The sequence below is a fragment of the Python bivittatus genome, unplaced genomic scaffold (assembly GCF_059951505.1).
Source record: "Python bivittatus isolate LINGU-HERP-01145 unplaced genomic scaffold, Pbiv_v1 ctg000340_np1212, whole genome shotgun sequence".
NCBI classification, from domain to species: domain Eukaryota; kingdom Metazoa; phylum Chordata; class Lepidosauria; order Squamata; family Pythonidae; genus Python; species Python bivittatus.
This window is the reverse complement of record NW_028277056.1, coordinates 10,491,119-10,513,544: the sequence shown is the minus strand read 5'-3', so window position 1 is coordinate 10,513,544 and position 22,426 is coordinate 10,491,119. Positions and strand designations below refer to the sequence as shown.

Genomic DNA, 22,426 nt, shown 5'->3' with positions numbered 1-22,426 from the left:
GAATCTTCTCCAACACCAAAGTTCAAAGGCGTCAATACTCTTCCTTACTGGCTTCTTTAAAGTCCAACTTTTGCTTCCATAGAGTGTCACAGGGAATACTATGGCTTGCATGATTCTGATCTTTGTAGGTATAGACCCATCATGACATTGGAGTATCTTTTCCAAGGCCTTCATGGCTGCTCTACCATGTCTGGAGAGCATTGCTTCTGGAATTATTTCCAAACTGTTTCTCAGAAAAGGCCACAGGAGGGATCTGTATTCTCTTCTGCATAATATAACCCCTGGTCTGTAGGGCACATACGTGTAGCAATGGCTAAAATTCAGCTATCTAGCTAAATTGAAGGATGTAGAATATTGAAGGGAAGCACAGGCAGCAAACTTGGGAAGAGCTAAGCAAATCATCCCAGACTGCTGGCTCAAAGTTGTAGTTTCACTATTCCAAACTCTGAATTCATGCAATGAGAGACGGGCTAGAATAAAGGAATGGAAGCTCATTTAGGAGGTGGCAGAGAGTTCATCAATATATAAAGACCCCAGTTTGGCGTATGGCAACGGAGAAGAGGGAAAAAAAGAGAAGAAAGGAAGGGTGTTTGAAACTAGTTCTGGAAGATCCAGTTTGAGTGAGTACATTTTGGAAAGGAAGAGGAGAAATGAGTTGTTACTTTTCATTCAGTAGTTTACCATTATTTTAAATGTCTTGTGTAGAATGTGTATATTTTTCATGTATTTGTATATGTGCAGTTGGGTGGCCTGAACTATGAACTGTAGGTGACAATCAGTGGTGTTCTGTTGTTCTGCTTCTGTGATCTGTCTTTTAATAGTCCCTTCTTGGAAATTGATCTGGCTCTATTGATTTGTCTATTGATCTTATTTGGAATTCTTTGGGGAGGACTCAGCTCTCGAACTTAGTTTTATGGCTCTGGTTTTATGGCTAGGACTATAGTAATAAATTAACACATTCTATGTAAGTGTGTAACTTTCTCCCCAGAGATTAATCAGTATGTGTGCACACATGGTGGGTCTAATCAGGGTGGAGGCATATGTGTTTCCTCTACATGTGCATGGTGTGTGTGTGTGAGTGTGTGCATGTCATGCACCCATTGAGAAATGCAATGCAGGTTGGGTCACATGATCAGGAGGAGGCGGGGCTTAGGATGTTGGTTGCTAGCATTCCAAGAGGCTGCCCAGATACCTTTTCTGGGGCATTTTTTTCCTGGATTATTTTTTTTCCTCCACAGCCCCAGCCAGATCAAACCCATTTTATGAGCTCAAATTTATTTCTGCTGACTTCTCCTCCCCCACTAAATTTGGCCACATTCTGTTTAGCTTTCAGACCAATGAACAGTGCCGTAAGCCCCCTTACATCATTTCTTTCCAGAGGCAGAAATTCTGTTGGACTAGAAAGAATAATAACTAGTGCTTATCTGAAGCATGACTATTTTGTTTGGAAATGTGCCCCTTTGCCCATAAAAATATAAGCTAGGGTGGTAGAAAACATCTTGGGAGGTTAGATGAGGTAATGGGAGCTTGCTGGCCGGAGGGCCTATCGTGGCAGCCATTTTGTGACAGGCCCCCCCAGCATGCTCTCAAAATTGCAAATGTGCCTTGCAGCCCTGAAAAGTTATATGGGCTTTTATTAAGGCAATTAATATTTGTAGTCATTGGGTAACCAAATCAAGGTGGCCATTCAAATACAAGCCAGAGTTCTATTAATTCTGAGCAGCAGCTCAGCACCAAGAAGCCTATATTTGTAGTAAGTAAAACCTTAGTCGGTTAGCAGCAGCCATGTGCTCTTCCAACTGAGCTATGCCTCCTCCCTAGCTTACAAAGCCTGTGCGAGAGATAGGCTTTACCTGGCTCTGTTGCTCCTCGGAGAGTTCCAATCACGTTGTAAATCCGTCTCACTTGCTTGAAACTGTAGATGTGCATTCTCACTTTTCTAGTGCAATAAAAAAGAGAAGCGGTCATCCTCGGTTAAACTTCCTTAAAAGTGAAACAGCTGGACTCTGAAAGAGAGGTGGGCTTACATTCTGCACTGATTCACTCACAGGCATACAATGAAATACTGTATACTAATGATGCTCTCTTTTTTGATGGATGGGCATGATGCAAGTCCTTCAGGTCTAGAGCGTGAGGAAGGTGGCCAGTAAAGACCAGGCAATGCATTTTCATTACATGTTAAGCTTGGTTAATGTTAGCCTCATTCATTCATCCATCCATCCATCCATCCATCCATCCATCCATCCATCCTCCCACCTTGTTATTGTGACTCTGCTAAGCAATGTTAGCTCTGTCTGTCTGTCCGTCCATCCATCCATCCATCCATCCATCCATCCATCCATCCATCCATCCATCCATCCATCTATCTATCTTGCGTGGCTGACAAGAAATTAAAACCAGAAAACAACAAAACAGCTCACATTCATTAAAAAGGGAATCTCAAACACAATCATTCAGTATATCCTGTTGCAGAGGTCCAAATATTTCATTCCATCTTACAGTCAATAAGAAACAAGAAACAAAACAAACCAAGCCACAGGGTTTACCAAACATGGTGGCCCAAATGCCAGAGAGAACAAGTAGGTCTATCACTTATTGCTTAATGTACTGCGCCAACTGGCTTAATTTAGTAAGTGGGCTTAATGTGTTGTGTGAACATGGTTACTAAGTAGATAGGCATTTCAGCCCTCTTTGCGATCGTGGGGGTCATTCTAAGGACTTCTGCAAACCTGGTTTGGTAGCAGAATGAGAGGACAACAGGAATTGGATTGACCCCAGTTCCTCCCAGTTTATTACCCAAAGTAGCTGTTTTACTCCATCTCATGAGAGAGATGGTCTTAATCAACCAGAAGTCCTCAGTTACCTCCTGCCCTATCCCACTCTAAAAGAGAAGGTGTTATTTTCTCCCTACCCTTTTATTTTATTATTTCTTAACAAGTTTTACCAAAGTTTCTGTAAAACTTCTCCCCACCTTTTTGAAGAACTTCCTGTAAAGCCAGGTCCAACATTGTAAGGCACAGAAAGCTGTCCCTTCCAACTATCATCTGGTGCAGGAGCACCTCCCATTTCCCTGTTGGAAAAAGGAAACATTACAACCCTCTTACTTCAGGAAATATGTTTACTTGAAATTTAAAAGGAAAAGCATTCTTCCATCTCCCAGGACCAGAGATTCCCATTGCTGACAAGGACACTGAATCTGAAATAATTTCTGGAAATGGGGAGAGGGCTTTTGTCAATCATCCCCTCAACACTTCAGCTTTATGGTTTCAAATTTCCCCACCCCTATCCCCAAATAGGAAATCATAACAAGTGCGAAAACTGATTTTCAAATATAGTCACTCATCATCTGGGTTTGGATTGGAAAGGCCACCTTCCCAGTGGTGTCCCACAATATTAGAGACCCTGGATGCTTCCCTAGAATGTTTTAGAATGGTGATGGATCCACCAGAGATGGCCACTGGCCACCACTGCAGCAAGAGAAAGCCGTGTCTTGTTGGAAATCACTGGGAAGTCGTGATAGAAGATCCTAAATCTAAGGAGTCTAAAATATTGCTAAACGATGTTGCATGCAGCTGGAGAAATGCATGTTGCATTCTTTTCAGAAAGAGATGGCGAATGAAAGAACATGATCTTTGACCTTTCTGTTAAGCACTGGCTCCCTTTCCCCATTCCCTTCAACTTTTCTGCCTGCAAACAAAGATCCTCAGCAAGCCATTTGAAAAACAAGGGAAAGGAGATAAAGCTGAAGAAAACCAAGTACTTGTACAGTGTGTTCTTTCGAACATTCATTTCTCTCTTTTATAAGCAGATATTGCAAAATAAAGGTTTGTTACGATGCAGAGAGTTTTCTTCAAAGAGGATCCATCCCTGCCTCTCTCCCTCTCCTCTATACATCCTACCCAGTAATCCAGCTGTGTTATGGTTGTTTGAGGAAATCCTGACTCCTGGTGACTACATAGACAGATCCATGCAATTTTCTTGCCAACATTTTGCAAGTGGCTTGCCAATATCTTCTTCCTTGGGCTGAGGAAAAGTGACTGGCCCAAAGTCACCCAACTGGCTTTGTGTGCCTAATGCTGGACTAGAACTCATGATTTCAAAGGTTCTAATTCAGCACCTTTAACCACTACACCAAACTGCCTCTGTTGTTTTGCTTCCTTCGAGTCAGTATTGACTCCTGGCAACTGCCTGGACAAATCTTTGCAGTTTTCTTGGCAAGATTTCGTAAGTGGTTTGCCATTGCCTCCTTCCTAGTGACTGAGAGTGACTGGCCCAAGATCACCCAGCTGGTTTCATGTCTAAGGAAGGACTAGAACTCACGGTCTCCTGGTTTCTAGCCTGGTGCCTTTAACCACTATACCAAACTGGCTCTCAGACTGATTCTACACAACTAATATTCAGTGTGGTGTTGTAGACATTTCAAGAGTTCCCTGACTTTCCATTAAAAAAAACACTGGTGATCTCTTCTTAAAAACTGATAGCATAATGCACTTTTACAAACAAAGGTTGGATTCACCCAACAAATGAGGCTAAAGTAGAGTTAGGAGATTTGCAGTTCAGCATTTTGGGGAACCTCATCATTGTCTTAGAATATTCTGTAAACTGGGCCATCACATGAAGGCACAATAAGCATGCTTGGAAATAGAGTTTTATTCCTGAAACACCAATTTGCACTTGCTTCATTAACAGGCAGCTCCCTGGACAGAAACATTGTGATGGTTGAGCAGGGAGATGTTTGCCTTTAAAAAGCATGGAAAAACTTAATGCTCACTGTGCAATTGCATAACCCTTTTAACTGGGAAAATAATCTTCAATTGTATGGACAGCATAACAGAAATCTTGGAAGGGGGATGTTGAATAAGTGAAATCAGTAATACACAACAATAAAAGTTGCCAAGATTTATGAAATCTGGGGCGAAAGTTATTGGAAGATTTCACCAAATATATCCAGGGACAGTAGTGTGTTCAGCATCACAGTGTCACCTATTTTCTCATTGTTGTTTTGTCCACATTTCTAATAAACCTCCCCAGTTTGGTCCGTAACTCGAAAACCAAAGTGGGACACCTGGTCACAAAAAGGTTGCCTACCTGTGCTTTAAATACTCTTCATTATAGACTTCAGGCCTGATAGTGGTTTGTTCACAAACAAACTGTATTGTTCTCACTAGCTTCCACCATTTTTTGAAATCCTAAAATGCATGAAACTTTACAGCCTGCCACAAACAGCCTTTCAAAATTTGGGGGATTTCAAAATCCACCAAGCTTTCAGGCTAAGAAATGAAGTGGATCATTTCTCTAAATTTTTCCAGGGGAAGGAGATCTTCTCCAACAACCTCTCAAGGACAGGGATCATTCTTAGTGATGAATGTGGCACTGATAATGAGAAAAATGCAGTGAATAAAAATCCCATGATGTCTTCCCTGGGGCCAGAATGGAAACATGATGTTGGAGAGAGATTGCCCACCGAAAGACAGGACATTCACATGCACTCATCCCTTGGCCAGCTTGTCACCCAATAAACACTAGAACACCCTGTCCCACCCATGACAATTTCTCTGCTTCTGTTTGAAAGGATTTTTTGAAAAGATGCTCAGGGTGTCCTCTCAGCCAACATATAAATAAAGTAATCCCTAGAATCCTATATACCAAACCACAAGAATTTTACCAAAGGTTCTTCCTGGAAACCAAGTTCAAATCCCATTTCAAATGGAAGGAAAACTGTAAACAACAATACAACCAACCTTAAACATTGAAGAAAAATGATCATATCATTGGGACTTACTTCAGCAGCTTCTCAGCATCATGATAACCAATGGGGTGGACAGGAATATTTAAGTGTGCTTGGCCTTCTTCCAAGCGGTATGCATACTCTAGAGTAAGAAAGGCAGCAATTACTATACTATATTGTGAGGACAATTCAAAAGGCTGGTTGTCACCTTTAAAGCCTTACATGGTTCAGGGCCTGGATAACTGCAGGGTCATCTTTTCCCTGCCACATCTGTCCCCTGATAAGATCCAGTAGGGTGGACTTGTCCCAGTTTCCTTCTCCCAGGTACTGCCATATGCCTTTATCCCAGGAACCTCAGAAGCATGCCTTTAAAAGAGCAGTTCAGATGCTTGGGGCCAACCTATACAAACAGTGGGGGCTACAGTTGAAAAGGTCCATTTCTGAAGTCTCTGCAAAATGACAGTCCTTGAGACAGGGGACTTGGAGCAAGTCCACCTGACTTGACTTTACTGGGCTGAAAGATGCTACTGGGAGAAGGTGATCCCATAGGTTTTACCCATGGCCTCTGGGATTATTATTATGCTTGTGTGTTTTAATCTGAGTTAAAATGGAAGTTGTACATTTCAAGAGGATTGCCTTCAACTGGAGGGGCTTACCAGCCTAGTAAAATAAATTAAATAAGATAAATACATGTGATCATGTGCTGGAAAGTCCATATGTTGCAGAATTCCGGTGAGTGCCATGGCGAGCTAGACATCCCTTTGACAGCAGGATGGTTACTATGGAGATAGGCAGATGGATACAGGATCCTGGCCACTGATATCTCCCCAGAGAAAGGGGAGATCTTGAGATAGCCCATGTGACTCCACACAGCTGTTCCTTGTGAGTAGACCGCAGGAATGGATGTTTTGCAATCTGCTTATGAGTTGAGCAGTTGGGAGTCAAGGGAGGAACTATCTTTGCTCACAGTCGTGAACGCAGACTTTTTAAGGACATAAAGCTTGACCAAGCCTCACTTCTTAATCACTTTGATTTTTGTTATTTTTTTTTTTTTATTGCCTTGGAAATATTAACATCCTTCAGAATGGCAAGCTATATGGTATTCACTGGGTGAACTGCCTTCTCCTTGGAGAAAGAATTTTTAAATATGATTTTAAAGTTTTGGAAAAATATTACTTTTTGAATTAAACAACAAAAGGGTGCTTAGAGTGTTAATTTTGGAAAGTTAACATCAGATTAAGGGTCCAGGTTTGATGGAATTCTAATTTTGAAATAATCAGAAGAACCCTTCCCATGGGAAATGTGATTGTTTGAGTTTTCTTCAAGAGAAAACATGATAATGGGACTTTAAAGATTTGACACTAGAAGAAGCTAGAGGATAATACATTTGTCTTATCAATAAAGAATGGAGCAAAAAACTTTGATAGATATTTTTGAACATCGCTCTTCGAAATTATTTGATATGATAGAGGGTGTGTCAGTGAAATTACAGAAGGACAAGCTACACTGGTTAAGTCTGAAACTAATTTGAATGTGGATTTCAATATGGCAAGCAATGAGAAAGATATGGAGAAAGATATACTGGATGAAACGAAACTGGCTGTTTCATTGCTTAAAGGAGATGTACAATTACTAAATCAGAAAAGTGATTTGGATAACTTTCTCTTACTGGATGTACAAAAGAGGTCTGTTAAAGTTTTGAAAGATTCTTGGGACCAAAAAAAAAGAAGATCACAAATCAAGCTCTGAGTCTTTATTTGAAGGGGTTAAAATTTAAGATTGTTGAAAGCACATGGAAGGAATACAGGGTTGGCTTATTAAATCAAGATTAAAATAGATAATTAGTTATATCTGGTATCCCTTACTGGACTTTTGTTGATATTAAACAAATGACAAGGGTTTTGGATTTTGTTTTTAGCTAAAATATGAGTTATGGGGTGAAGAGAGTATATGTTGTATTAAGATATGGCAATAAGCTACTAAAATTGTTTATACTTGCTGGATGAAGGGGGAAGCCAATTTATAATTTAAAGCAGGGGTGAACAGGGGTCCCCTGACAGTCCTAATTGTCCTCCTCAGCCACATTTTTTGTGGTGGAAAATTATCTAAATTGTCCTAGTGAAATCTGGCAGAAAACCTGCTGGTTTTTAGTAGTATAACTTTAGTTGTTTTGTTTTTTCCTAAAACAAAATGGCAAAATAGGTAGGTTGAGATTTAACATACTTCTTCTATCCTTAAACTGCCCCAGTTTTCTCCAAACACTAGAAAAGATGAATAAATAATAAAATAATATAATAACTTCTCCAAACACTAATGAAGACCAGTAAAAAAAAGACTAAAAAGACATAATTCCTGCAGCACCTGGGCTTCTTCCAGGTGAATAATTAAAAATGTAAAACTGTTGCCCCAATAATTGAAAAAAAAAAAAACCCTGCTCTTGAGCTAAACCAGATTAGGAAAAAAAGAAAATTATTTGTCACTTTCAGCATTATTTCTTATCATTCGCTTTCAGGCCATATATTCCCAGATTGAGCTGGTGCTTTTGACATTTATGGCTGAAAAACATGAGAAAACAAATGAAGTTATTTCAGGTAGAACTCTTGACATACTTCAAGGTGTGGGTGCTTATTTTCCTGGACTTGGAAGCACCCACTGGATTGTCAGTCAGCCTTGAAGCTCATTGAGTGGGTGTCATCCAGGTATTTTCATGTGGCTTCTTGGGTTAAAATGTAAACTGCCCATGTTGCTTGGAGGAAGGACAAAAATGTAATGCCAACATAGAAAGTCAAATGGCTGTTTTGTTTCCTGTGCATGTCTATTTCCTATCACCAGTAGATGTTTTGATGTGGCCTACACCAGGGTTCCTCAAGCTCAGCAACTTTAAGATGGGTGGACTTCAACTCCCAGAATTCCCCATCCAGCATGGCTGGCTGGGGAATTCTGAGAGTTGAAGTCCACCCATCTTAAAGTTGCTGAGCTTGAGGAACCTTGGCCTACACAAATGCACTGTGGCTATCTCAAGTTGATATTTCTTTAATGAGTTCTATTCCACTAGACTCTATTGGGTCAATCTTGACTCTTGGTTGACTACATGAATGTGTCTATGTAGTTGTCTTGGTAGCAAAGGGGGAATGGCTTTCCATGGGCACCTTTTGGGATGTTTATCTGACTTCCCAATCTAACCAATGGCTGTTAGTGCTGCCCATTTTTACATCTAGTAGCTTCCTCTTTGCATCAGAGCATTGCAGGGAAAAAAGGACAGGCTTCTGCTGGAATTTCCTTGGGTGGGCAAATTATGAAAATATCTGCTGGGTTAGGGTTAGTTGGAGGATTTTGGTGGGTACATCTTCCCAAATCAAGTAACATATCTCCTGAGTCAAGCCTGACTCCTAGTGACCGCCTGGACAAATCCTTATGTTGTTCTCAGCAACAACAATGTGAACACGATTTGCCATTGTCTTCCTCTAGGATGTTTGCTCCAATTTCCATTTTGGCTTGCATCTCTAGAATTTCTTGGGGTTCTCCCATTCCAGTACTGACCAGGTAAGACCCTACTTACTTTTTATTCTTCAAGTTGGTTGGCTGAGTATTGCCACTTCCTGTGACTCTATTCCACTAGACTCTTGATCAGTTTGCTAGACCAGTTTTCCCCAACCTGGTGTTCCCCAATGTTTTCAACTGAGCCACCATAAGCCAATGGGCAGAAGATGATTGGAGCTAAAATATCTGGAGGGCAGCAGATGGGGTTGGCTTTATCCTGAATGCCTGTGCTTTCCTCACCCAGATTTACACCTGATTTCTCAAGGTGAAGGTCTGTTAATATAACTGGGAATAACACCAAGTGAACCTCTGCATAGGTATGTATAAGAGTGACATGATGAGGTCAGGAGGCATACATATGAACCTGAATATGTGGAGTAGTTTATGCTGTCCTTTCACTTATCCATTATACTTTTTATATTATTCCCTCCCTGTTATATTTATTCAACAAAACAAAACCAAAATCAAATGCTATCTTCTTAGAACGCTGTTCTCACATTTATCTGAACCTCGGCTTATCCCTATTTTAGGATGTATCCCTAGAAGACCTCTTTTCAGGTCACCTTTAGCTGGATATCCTGGAGTGAGAGGATCCCCAGCGCCATCCAGAATGAGGACATTTCCACGTTGGGCTCCACCTCCCGGCAGATTCCAGCCATCAGGATAAGGCTGAACTCCAGGGGCACAAGAATCAGCAGGATCAGAGTATAAAATGATGCCTTTGGCACCAGCCAGATAAGCATTCTTAACCTAGGGATAAAAATGATTTATTGAACTATATCATTTTATTAACATAGCTAAAAAAATCCATGTTTTGGCTGGTAGAACAACCTCATCGTTGTCTTCTACGGCTGAGAGAAGGAGAGAAAAATATCTCTCTGTGGAATTAGCTATAAGTGAAGGCTATGCCCTATAACCTCAGCATTGTACCCTCTTTTAAGGTGGTTTCAAGGAAGGTTTTTAAGGGTGGGGGGAGTTTCCTTGATTTTTAAATTATTTTTAGGGTTTGCACTACTGTTTGCCTGTATTTCCACAACTTGGTGGGAAAACTATGCTGTCCATTTTAGGCAGCCGGGGTCTGAGGGGGCACTGAAGGATACAAAAAGGGAATTTGGGCACTGCATGGAATTGAGTTGCCAATTCCTGATTTCAGTATCAAAAGGACAGTATCTTCCTGTACGTGCCTGCCACATCCCAAGATCAATGTCAGAAGTCCCTCCATAAACTGAGATTCTGTGTGTGGCAGTGTTTTTGGAATAAATCTTTTCTGTGGTGGCCCCACAGTGGTGAAAGGCCCATCCCTGAGAAATCTTCTTGGCAGGAATGGTGGACTTCTTCTGTTTTAAAGAGTGGGGGTCCTCAGGGGCTACCAATGGGGAGGTCAAAAAACTTAAAATGGTGGCCCTAGCTATCCAATCAAAACCTCACCCCTTTTTAACATGTGTCCTATAGAAAAAAAGGGGTGGGGCTTTGGTCACATGTTTGCAACTGCCATCTTCATGATTTTGACAACCAGCTGCCCATGGATGTCTCTGGTGCTCCTGGTCCAGTTCAAGCATTTATTTTAGAGTACAAAAACCCAAAAATTAAAAAACGACCATGTCCATTTCAGTAAATTCTTTTTGTGTGCCATATTGTGATGGAATGGTGTTATGAAGGCCACGCTCAGGGAGATAAGCGTTTCCTTAGGCCTCAACAGGAGCATGGGAAGTTTAAGAAGATGAAACTGGCACCACCCTAAGGAATTCAGGATATTGTGGCTTGCTGGCTTGGGAACTTAGGTTCAGTCTGGAGAGATTTCTGTATTGAGGTAAAGCTAATAAATGCAACAGAACTGTACTGCACTGTCTCATGGAGTTCTTTGGGCTGAACCTGACACATATGAGAAGCTACAAAATGTTTTGAAATCAGACTGCTCTGTTCACATGTTTTAAGTCTGAAACAAAATATCTTGTGTTTTGTAGTTTAGTTCTGAGCTAAGAACAAAACAGCTTGCTTTGCTCCATGTTGTTTCTAACAGGAACTATGAAAACTGGAAACTGTATCTTGGTCTCTCATTTTTCATCTAGGACCATAAAAGTAGTTGAGATAGGTGTCCATTAGACAGTGCTGCAAGTATCTAATGGGCAGAAGAATTCACTAGCATTATGATTTTAAAAAGAATGTAAGAAAATGGTATTTTTAGTGGAATAATCCAACAGTACATTAATTCTTGTTTCAAGCTTTGAACAATTTTTTTGGTGTGTTGTGAGCGTTCGTCTCATGCCTGAAAAACAAAGCCCATACACTCTTACCTTATTTCCTCTGAAGATCTTCCCATATCTGACAATGACAATTTTCCCAGAACAATTAATTCCCATCTCTCGCTCTAATCTGTGGAAATCTTCTATGCTGCCATAATTCACATATACCAAATCTCCCTGGAATATAAAAGGCATATTAACAACACACGCAGATGAAGTGAGGAAGATACAAAGTGTGTGTGTGGCTTGATGGGGAGACCAGCCCAGAATAGTGGAGCATCTAATGTCTTCCAGATCTGCAACACTGGAGAAGAAGGAAGAATTGGAGAGGGAAGAGCTTGGACCTCCCACTGTCCTTCCAAAAGACATAATAATTTATTTTAAACTCTTCATACCTATATTTTACAGTGTAATCAATCAATCAATCAGGGAAATCAATTTACTTTTGTATATATTTCTGCTTTGCCATTCTAAGCAACCTACTTCCCTTAGACCCCAATCTTGACCAGCTGATATGCCTTATTTTTTTTTCTAGCCAAGGGCTTCATTTGGACCTGGAGTGACACATTGGAAGACATGTTTGAAAATGTAGATGGGGCTTGGACAAAACCTAAGTTTAGTATAATGTATGATTTAGTATAATCCATTTAAATCATTCCTCCCCATGTCTTTAATTTCCCATTAAAGATTACAGTTTGGCGGAAACTTTTGGAGAGCCTCTGGGAGCAACTATCTGTGACTTCAGGGGCCACATGTTCCTGCTGCAAAGGTACTGAATGATATGCAGAGTTAAAGCAAATGTATAAATACAAATGGACCCCTATGGGAGAGATAAGGTACATGTATGGAGTATGTGTGTGTAACTGTGTGGAGGTGATACGATAATTTTCCCTCATCAGGAAGGAAGTTACCTAAAGTGAAGGATCTCAAATCTCAACTGCTTATTTTTCTCTGACCATATTCCAAAATCTTCTATGAGAAGGTAATGTCTCCTTCAAGTCATCTTCACTCCTGGTAGCTTCATGGATAGATCCATGGAGTTTTCTTGGCAATGGGACAGAAATGGTTTGTGATTGTCTTTTGGATTTTTAAAAAACTTTCCCAGCTAGTCTACAGTCTTGGGACTTCTTAATCAGTGGTCTCTCATCCAAGTACTAACCAGGCTCAGCACTGCTTAGCTTCTGAGTCCAGGTAAACCTTTGCTTTGAGTCCATCGTAAACAGACTGGGTGTGACTCAAATTTAATCACTTGAAACTGCCTCTGGCAATTCAAGAGTATCTGTTGCTGTCTTGGGTTAATCTGGTATTCATGGATACCAAAGTGCCTGTAGACCTCTTACCTACTTGTTATTTGTTATTTTTTTGTGTGTTTTTTTTAGTAAGATTATTTTATACAAAATTAAAAAGGAAAGATCCTTGCTGGAAAGGAAAGCATCAGACTCTGGGAATTTCTGTATTTTATCTTGGATTCCATGTCAGCCTGTGACAATCTGGTCAGATATAAGGAGAAAGAAGACAGGAGAAGAAACCTTGCCAATTAGCCTCCTGTAAATTGATCTTTTGTGGCTAGGCAGATGGATAGTCAGCCCGCTTTTTCCAAAGGCTGCCTACATCTTCCCAAATATGCCCACTAACCTTACAAGATTAGGAACTCCTATTTCAAACTACTTAAATACCTAAAAGTAAAGGGACTACATAATGCAAGAATATTCACATAACACCAAAGCTATTCCCATTAGAGGTGGATTTAGGCATAAACTAAACAAGCTACAACTTAGGGCCTCCAAGTCTCAAGGGGACTCTCAAAATTTCAGAATTGTTTTTAATTTTCTGCAGTTTTATTATAATTTCATGTATGAATGTCTCTGTAAATTAAGGCTTCTTGTATGATTCACAATGATCCTCATTGATTGATTCAGATATGCTTTGTTTCTTCATGCATTCACACCTTCTGTTCAGAGAGGGCCCTTGCCCATCCCTTCACAGCTTTCTGATGCCTCTTGGGGCATCCATGCCAAGTTCAGTTGTCACACAGCCTTATTCTCTGTTTAGCACTTGTGAAATAGAGCTGCTACATCTTCCTGTAGCTTAGAGCCTTGCCAGGTCTAAATCCAGCTCCAACTCCTTTTAATCCTTACCTCTGGCTCTCCCTGGGCTGAGAAAGCACTGTAAGGTGGAACAACATCTTCAACAGTCTCATATCCAGCAGGAACAGGCTCAGATAGTGACGTGTTGAAAATCTAGATAATAAAGAAACCACAAGGGGAAAAAATGGCATATAAAAGCAACATCTGATTTATCCAACTTGAGTGAGGGCAAAGGTTGAGGGATGGGATAGGAATTCATGTAGGGACTGGCACACTTGAGGACATTTGCCAAGGGCCCATCTAACTGAGTCCAGTTTAGCTATACTCTAAATGCAATATCTGTAACATATAATGACCAAATAGTCTCTGTGATGGCTTAAGTCATATTAAAGCAACGGAATGATTCCAACAACACACTTAACTCTGAACTACTCAATGCCATGTTAGCCTAGGCTATCATGTTGTGAGAACCCAATCTTTATACATAATCCAGCCTCTCTCCTTTACCTCTTGGCCATGCTCATCAATGATTGAGATGTAGTTGGGATTTGTCTCATTGGGGTAAGAAAGCAAAACGTCATAAGGAGCCAGCTGGACCGAGTCTAGGCCAAATGCCTTCCACTCTGCTTGTATCTGTTCAGCTAGGCACAAGTTCTCCTGTGTGCCTGCCAAGTGAGGCTGCCGGGTGAAATTACTAGAAGAAAGAAGAGGGCATTATCTGCTTGATAGTGGAAAAGCTCTATACTTTCTGTTAAGGAAAAGAAATATAGGAAGACAGAAAGACTAAGGGGAGGGAGGGAGGGAGGGAGGGAGGGAGGAAGGAAGGAAGGAAGGAAGGAAGGAAGGAAGGAAGGAAGGAAGGAAGGAAGGAAGGAAGGAAGGAAGGAAGGAAGGAAGGAAGGAAGGAAGGAAGGAAGGAAGGATCTGTCTAGGGCAGTGTTTCTCAACCTTGGCAACTTGAAGATTGATTGATTGATGGATGGATTGATTGATTATTAAATTTATATGCCACCCATCACTCTCAGACGGTGACTCTGGGCGGCTTACAATTAAGACAATAAAAACAATAAAAATATAAATATCCACAGTTAAAATCACAAGTAACAATTCTATAAAAGCCAGTATACAATTCAAGATGACGGGGGGAGCAGTATCAATCTTCCCACCAGCCAGTTCCAGCAATGCAAGCCCCCTCAGCCACTCAGGCCATCTGGCATAGCCATGTTTTCACACCTTTTTGGAAGGCCAGGAGAGTGGGGGCAGCCCGCACCTCAGGTGGCAAGCTGTTCCACAGGGCGGGGGCCAAAGCAGAAAAGGCCCTCTTCCATGACCCCACTAGCCAGAATTCCTTGACTGGTGGGGTCCTCAACATGCGCCTTCTGCCAGTCCAAGTGGGGCAGGCTGATATAACCGGGGCGAGAGGGTTCCTCAGATAACCTGGTCTTGTGCCATGAAGAGCTTTAAAGGTGATAACCAGCACCTTGAATTGGACCCGGAAGCAAACTGGCAACCAATGCAGCTCACGTAACAGAGTTGTTATATGTGTCGCCTTAGGGGCATTCAAAGCTGTTCACACCACTGCATTTTGTGCCAGCTGTAGCTTCTGAATACTCTTCAAGGGTAGCCCCACGTAGAGCACATTACAGTAATCCAACCGGGAGGTGACCAGGGCATGAGTGACCATGCGGAGGGCCTCCTGATCCAGGAAGGGGCATTACTGACACACAACACAAAGTTGTGCGAAGGCCCTCCTAGCCATGACCACCTCCTGCTCTTCGAACAGGAGTTGTGAGTCTAGGAGGACCCCCAGATTACTTACCGGGTCTGACTGGGGCAACCCCACCCAGAACTAAGAATGATAAGCTCCTGGATCTTGCGACTCCCTGTACCCATGGCCATTCCATCTTACCAGGGTTCAGTTGAAACCTGTGGTCCCCCATCCAGGCCCCTACAGCCGCCAGGCACTGCAAAAGGGTAGCCACAGTGTCACTTAGGTCACCTGGGATGGAGATATATAGTTGAGTATCATCAGCATACTGAAGATACCTCATCCCATGTTGCCGGATGATGTCATCCAACAGTTTCATGTAGTTGTTAAAGAGGAGTGGCAAGAGCACTGAACCCCACAAAGTAGGGGCCGTGGGCTGGACCTCTCACTCCCTATTAGCACCGATTGGTATCAGCCTTGAAGGAAAGAGCTGAACCAACACAAAAGTGTGCCACCCAGCCCCAACTCCAACAGCCGACCCAAAAGAATACCATGGGGTATTGAAAGCTGCTGAGAGGTCAAGAAGAGCAAGGATGGACGCACTATCCTCATCCCGCTCTTGCCAGAGATCATCTAAAAGTGTGACAATGCTGTTTCTGTTCCAAAACCTGGCCTGAAACCTGACTGAAAGGGGTCCAGGTAATCCATTTCCTTCAGGGTCCTCTGAAGCTGTCATGTGACCATAAGGAAGGTACCAAATGCCTTCTCTACGACAGCTAAAATGGGAAGGTGAGAAACTGAACAAAAATTATCCAAAAGGGTGGGATCCAGCGATAGTTTCTTGAGGAGGGGGGAGGCCAGGGCCTCTTTAAAAGGCGTCAGGAACACCTCCTCCTGCAAGAATGAATTGACCACCACTACTACCCACCCCAATGTCACCTGCCTGGTGGCTTTAACCAGCCAAGAGGGACAAGGATCTAATGCACAGGTAGCTGCACTAGAAGCCCCAAGGACCCTGTCCACTTCCTCAGGTCTAACAGGATCAGATTCATATTCCCAGATAACCAGGTAAGTCTGCTCCCTGGGCATCTCCACCAGACCTGCATCATACCTAGCCTCCAACTTGGAACAGATCCAAGAGATTTTATCCAGCAAATTCCTCTGTGTGGCCCTGTAGATGGTCCTCTGAACCCTCCTTACCCAGGAGGGACCAGGGCCGCCAGATGACACTCTGCGGATGCAATAAGAGCAGAGAAATAATGGCATTTCGCTGCCCTTACTGCCATGAGGTAGGCCTTAATAACGGCTCTAACCCATGTTCGGTCAGACTCGTCCTTAGTTTTCTGCAAGTGGTGGTCTGGACATCTCTTGGCCTTTTTCAGCACCCTTAACAGGAATAACCATGGAGAGTGCTGGGAGTGATGGACCAAGAGAAGACACACAGGCATGATCCTGTCCAAGGCCCTGACCACTCCTTATTCCAGGCTGTGGCCAGGGCCTCTGCTGGACCATGCAGCAAGGCCTCAGGAACAACCCCCAGCTCCCTTTGGAACCCTTGCAGCTCCACAGTCCCTCTCGACTCAACTGGTCCAGCTGTCATCTCTGACAACGTCCTTGGCTAAGGACGGAGGTAATGTTGGAGGTTCTCTTCACTTGCACACCATTCACCCCATACCCCAGTGCTGTTCATGGCTGGGAGCCTTGAGCTGGGCACCTGCTCCCTACTGCCATCTTGAGTTTCCCATTCTGGCTGGAGAATTCTGGGAGTTGAAGTCCAGACATCTTCAAGTTCCCAACGTTGAGAAACATTGGTCTAGGGGGACAATTTGCACAACCAAGCTCTGATTTTGGAAAGTTGATTGTCATACATTGGCTTCTAGCCTGCCCCAGCTTGCTCCCTTCCAGATGTGTCTTCCAGACTCCCATCATCCCAGAACAAGGCTGGGGAAGGCGTGTGTGTGTGTGTGTGTGTGTGTGTTAAAATGGCCATTTCTCTCTCTATCTCATTGACATATGCTTCCTAAACCTTTGGAAAAACTAGCATACAATCCAGTTTAGCTTACTAAAGAATTTGCTTGATGCTTTCTGCTTTCATTTCCTTCATGAATGCCTCCTTCATCTTCTCATGGACATCTGTCCTCGGCAACTGATCGGCATGTCTATTAGCCAGCCAGCCTGCAAGTCAGATCAAACTGATTTCTATGGCACAAAAAGCACTAGGTGAATTGTTGCATGCCCAAAATTTGGCAGTTCATCACACAAGAATCACTTCCTCACAAGAGAAGGTACATCAGTTGTGTTAACACAATTAATTTAGATATTGAATTAACCCATGTCCTGCACTTCTTCATGAACCATAAACTACAGTAATCAACTGGCTTGATTGCTTATAACAGGCTAAGCTGCCCAGCCACCAACTAACAGAGGTCAAACCAACTACTTTTAGCATGATGTGCAAATGTTATAGCTGACTATAGCTGATTAAGTGTGTTGCTCCAACCTAGCCAAACTCTCTCATATTAAGTTCCCTGTCCAGATGGAGTCACATCAGTGTTGTAGGACAAGCTTGTCTCAACCCCACATGTCTACTCAGAGAGGTGATTTTTCCATACTACCTGCCCATGAATTCCATTTCTACCCTTGCCCTCAAATAATCAGGAGCAAAAGTGTAAATCACATTATTACACATGAAAAATATGAGAACAACAGAAGTTTAACCAAATTTAGCAAAAATGGCTTCCATACATACTACATATTATGCAGCAAGGCAAATGTAAATATTTATAGTATCAGTTTTAAGGGGAAAAAGAACTGACTACTGAAATCAGAAATACACAACAAAATTAAATGTTTATAAATATTGTACATCAGCCAGGGAAGTTAAAAATGAAATATTTATGTATAATGTTTTAGTAGTTCGTCCTCCTTCCCTCCCTTCCTCCCTCCCTCCCTCCTTTCTTTCTTTCTTTCTTTCTTTCTTTCTTTCTTTCTTTCTTTCTTTCTTTCTTTCTTTCTTTCTTTCTTTCTTTCTTTCTTTCTTTCTTTCTCTTTCATTTTTAAATATCAAATAGTGGAAATTTTGGCACTCAGCTCAGAGATTCAAACCCTTTCTTATATTGTTGAAATAATTTAATATACTTTGTTTTTATAGTTAATTTCTCATCAATGATATACTGAGCGCTAACTACAATTTTGGTAATTCCTTTGTCCAGTTCCTGATATATTTCTGCATCAATATTATTTTTTCCTTTTTCCTTTTCTCTTTTCACATGTCCATCCTCCCTCCCTCTCTCCCTCTCTCCCTCCCTTCTTTTCTTTTCTTTTTCTTTCTCTTCTTTTAAAAAATGATTAATAAATAATTTTGTTTAAAAGAAAAAAGAAAAATGTTATCCACTGTTTTTAAATGGGGTTTATTCCCAAATAATTGCACAGAGAATTCCCAAACTTTCAAATGCTTCTAGTGCGCCCAGAAGCCAAACATGAAAGTGGCATTGGTGTTAGCCCTCAGCATCTGATCCTCCGAAGCTACATTTTGTGAATGCTCAAATCTGGCAGGCCTAGACTCAAATCCGTATGGAGCTGAATGCCTCCCCTACCCTGCCCTGCATGTCTGATTATTATAGCAGAGTTTAGAGGTGGGGAACTAAGGGAACCCACATTCTCCCTTAATACATCTTAGCAGGTAGCAGTTCTAGATTGACCTTGCCAGCTCTCAAAATGTTAAGCAGGCCTGAAGTTGATCTGTATTTGGATGGGAGCCCCCCAGGAGCCCCCAGGGCTGTAGCCTAGACTAAGACATGTCAGAAGAAAAGATCTTGGGTGAAGGCAATTTATTTTTATTTATTTATTTTATAAATCAAACTTGCATGCCGCCCATCTCAACCAGTGACTCTAGGTGGCTCACGCATAAAAAGCATAAAAACAGTTAAAAACACAAAACAACGTTAAAAAGACTACAAATGGAGTTAAAAAGTGGAGAGAGCATCCTCAGGGCACCAACATCCCCCAGTGTCAGGAGTCCCCATTACATCCCCAAGCTAGTCAGCAAACCACTTTTGCATTGCTGTTAACCAGGACCTGACAAGGAGTCGGATTTGACTCAACGCTAATTAAGCTAATACTGTGGCTTCATTCATTCCATCCATGCTTCCCCCCCCCCCACTTTTTCTGTCCCGTCTTTGTCTTTTTCTTTGCGTGGTTGCTGCAAGAGAGGGAAGCATAAACTTTTATCCGCCCCTTTCCCCAGCAACAGCTAAAGAGCATTTGTAAAGCGACATGCCTGTTTTCTCGAGAAACTCAGTCTAACTCTGGATCGTTCCCACCCCACTCCTAACATTTTCCAAGCACAGGAATGCAATTTCCCTTTCCTTAATGAGTGACAGATCACACATGCGCGCACACGCACGCACACACACACACACACAGAACTTTTCTACAAGTCCTTTCCTCATTGGGGAGGGGGAGGTGGAATAACCATCTTGCGCAGCCTCAGTCCTACCGATCAGGAATCCCAGAAGGAACAAGCCGACAGATATTCCCACTGCCAGTACCCAGAACCGGGTCCGGGCCCCACCGCTTCTGCCCCTTGGGGAGGTGGGTTCGGTGACCGTGCTCAAGCTGGTCCACATCCTTTGCAGGGCAGGGGATTTGCTTGATGTTGTCCAGTCCTCTGCCAAACACACACACCAGCACACAGACTACGGAAGGGGACAAAGTCCTCCCTGCTCTCTTTCTCCGGATCTTGGCTCCTCCTGCAGGCTCCTAGGAGAGAAATCGACTTCAGGAAGGGAAAGTTCCAGGCCAGGCACCACTCTTGGTCTGCTGCCAGAGCTGGCAGCCTCACTCTCTTGTTGCTTTGTTCAGAAGAGCTTCTCAGACTGATGCAAACACTGTCTCTTTGGGTCACTGTGTTTTACCCACCACAACTCCAAAAGATGCTCTTCCCTACAGCACACAGTTTCCAAGTATGTACTCCAATACTTCCCCAACTAGCAGAGTCATGTTTCTCGAGGAGGAATTATGGGAGTCTGTGGCCACCAAAACAACATGCTGTTTGATGGTACCTTGGAGGTGAACAAATTTATTTTATTCTTGATTGACTGATTACGTGCCATCAAGTCATTTTCAACTCCTAGAAACCACATACATAATTTTCTCTGTGGCAATCTATCCCTAACCTGTTCTTTCAAGTCTCCCATTGTCTTGCTGCTGGTTATCCTCTTCTCTTTAAGCCTTCTACCTTTCCAAGCATTAGAGCCTTTTCCAGAGAGCTAGGTCTTCGCATCATGTGTCCAAAGTAGGATAATTTGAGTCTGGTCATTTATGCCTCGAGTGAAAACTCTGGGTTGATTTGTTCGATGATCCATCAGTTTGTTTTCTTGGCTGTCCATGGTATTCTCAGGAGTCTTCTCCAACACCAAAGTTCAAATGTACCAATATTTTGTTCTAGCATATTGTAAAAGATAAAGTACCTTTTAAGTCAAACCACCTATCCATGTCCATGTGGTTTTCTTGGCAACAATACACAAGTGGATTGTCACTGACTTCTTCTAAGACTTTTTTCAATTTCTTATGCTGTTAGAATTCCCATCCAAGTTCTTACTTAGCTTTTAAGTACAAGCTTTTAAGTACAAGCAAGATTGGCCCGTTGCTGCCACCGGCTTAAACATTGCAGCCAATTTATCAGATCCACAAACGGTCCTGCTATGTGTGGAGAACTAGGCTTGCACAGAGTGCAAAACCATTGGTTATTCAACCAGGGTTTATTGAAAAAACACATAATTGGCCAGAGGTCATATGACAGCAAATTATAAAGCAGAATGTACAAATGTTGGTAACTGGCTTGATATAGCACATTATAGCTTATTGTACTGCATGTGCCCAGCAAGTTTGGGACTTGAGAACAGAGGAAAATTAAATCTGGGGTGTAGACCGTTGCAAGTAGCCATTCATAAAATATTTCTTACATTCATGGGCCATGATACATAGAAGCAGTAGTTCTGTCCATGTGAGAACTTAGTCATAACTTTAGCATGCTCTGTAAATCAAGCAATTGGGTTAAGTCATAGTATGGTTTATTTGTTTGGGCATCCCATGTTACATGAATACAACAAGGGTATTATTATTATTATTATTATTATTATTATTATTATTATTATTATATTCTGCCTTTATTTTTTGTCATTTCAAGGTGGCAAACATACCTAATACTTAATATTGTACTAACCTGGCTTTAGGCTGTAGTTGGATTTAATCAAGTCATTTAAATGAGCTGTATTATTGTAACATCCTAGATTTGGTTCCAGTTAACCTAGCTTGTGTTAATCAGGCGAAATGTGTTGTGTGAATGCAGCCATTGTGGGCAAGACCACTTGGTTGAAGAGGCCTTAAATAAGCTTTTGTTGTGGGATCTCAGTGACTTATCCACATAGTGGTGATAATGATAATGGTCTAGCTCAGTGTTTCTCACCCTCAGCAACTTTAAGATGTATGGACTTCAACTCCCAGAATTCCTCAACTGGCTGGGGAATTCTGGGAATTGAAGTCCACACATCTCAAAGTTGCTGAGGGTGAGAAACACTGGTCTGGCTAATTAGAACATTCTAATGGCTGCTGAAAGAATCTACAGAAATGGCTCTCTATAAAAAAAAACTCTGCATGTTCAGCCTCACCGATTAAGGCTAATATAAGCCTATTCTACACTGGACACCTAGGATCTAATTCTGGGCACCACATTTTAGGAAGGCCATTGACATCCTGGAACATGAAAAGAAAGGGAATCAGCTGTCATAAAAAGGGACCTAGAACAACAACAACCCTATGAGAAACTGTGTTGGATATGCTTGGCTTGCAAAAGAGAAGAGTCCAGGGACACATGATAGCTGTCCTCAAGTAACTGAACAGCTGTCGTGTGAAGGACGAGGCAGAATAATGCAGACTTGTTCCAGAAGGAAGGACAAGAAATAATGGCTTTAAATGCCAAGGAAGTAGATTTGGGTAGGACATCAGGAAGAGCTCTTCAAGAATGGGACAGAGTGCCTTGGAAGGTGAAGGCTCTGCTCGCTGGAGGTGTTTAAAGAGAAGTTGGTTGGCCATCTGTTCCAGGCACCTTAGCAGTAGA

At 42.1% G+C, this 22,426-nt stretch overlaps 1 protein-coding gene across 1 annotated transcript in view; it reads right to left on the bottom strand.

Annotated features, from left to right (window-relative positions):
• The window catches only part of LOC103055697 (putative N-acetylated-alpha-linked acidic dipeptidase), a 35,416-nt gene extending 15,363 nt beyond the window's left edge, over nucleotides 1-20,053 (bottom strand). Inside the window, exons 1-9 of the mRNA XM_007435650.4 lie at nucleotides 19,805-20,053; nucleotides 17,370-17,481; nucleotides 14,106-14,292; nucleotides 13,650-13,751; nucleotides 11,563-11,688; nucleotides 9,832-10,018; nucleotides 5,783-5,870; nucleotides 2,972-3,070; nucleotides 1,854-1,939 (exon numbers count right to left, since the gene is read on the bottom strand). Of these exons, the coding sequence (XP_007435712.2) occupies nucleotides 1,854-1,939; nucleotides 2,972-3,070; nucleotides 5,783-5,870; nucleotides 9,832-10,018; nucleotides 11,563-11,688; nucleotides 13,650-13,751; nucleotides 14,106-14,292; nucleotides 17,370-17,481; nucleotides 19,805-19,934 (1,117 nt within the window). The 5' untranslated portion in view covers nucleotides 19,935-20,053. The remainder of the gene's footprint in view (nucleotides 1-1,853; nucleotides 1,940-2,971; nucleotides 3,071-5,782; nucleotides 5,871-9,831; nucleotides 10,019-11,562; nucleotides 11,689-13,649; nucleotides 13,752-14,105; nucleotides 14,293-17,369; nucleotides 17,482-19,804) is intronic.
• Nucleotides 20,054-22,426: the final 2,373 nt, after the last annotated feature.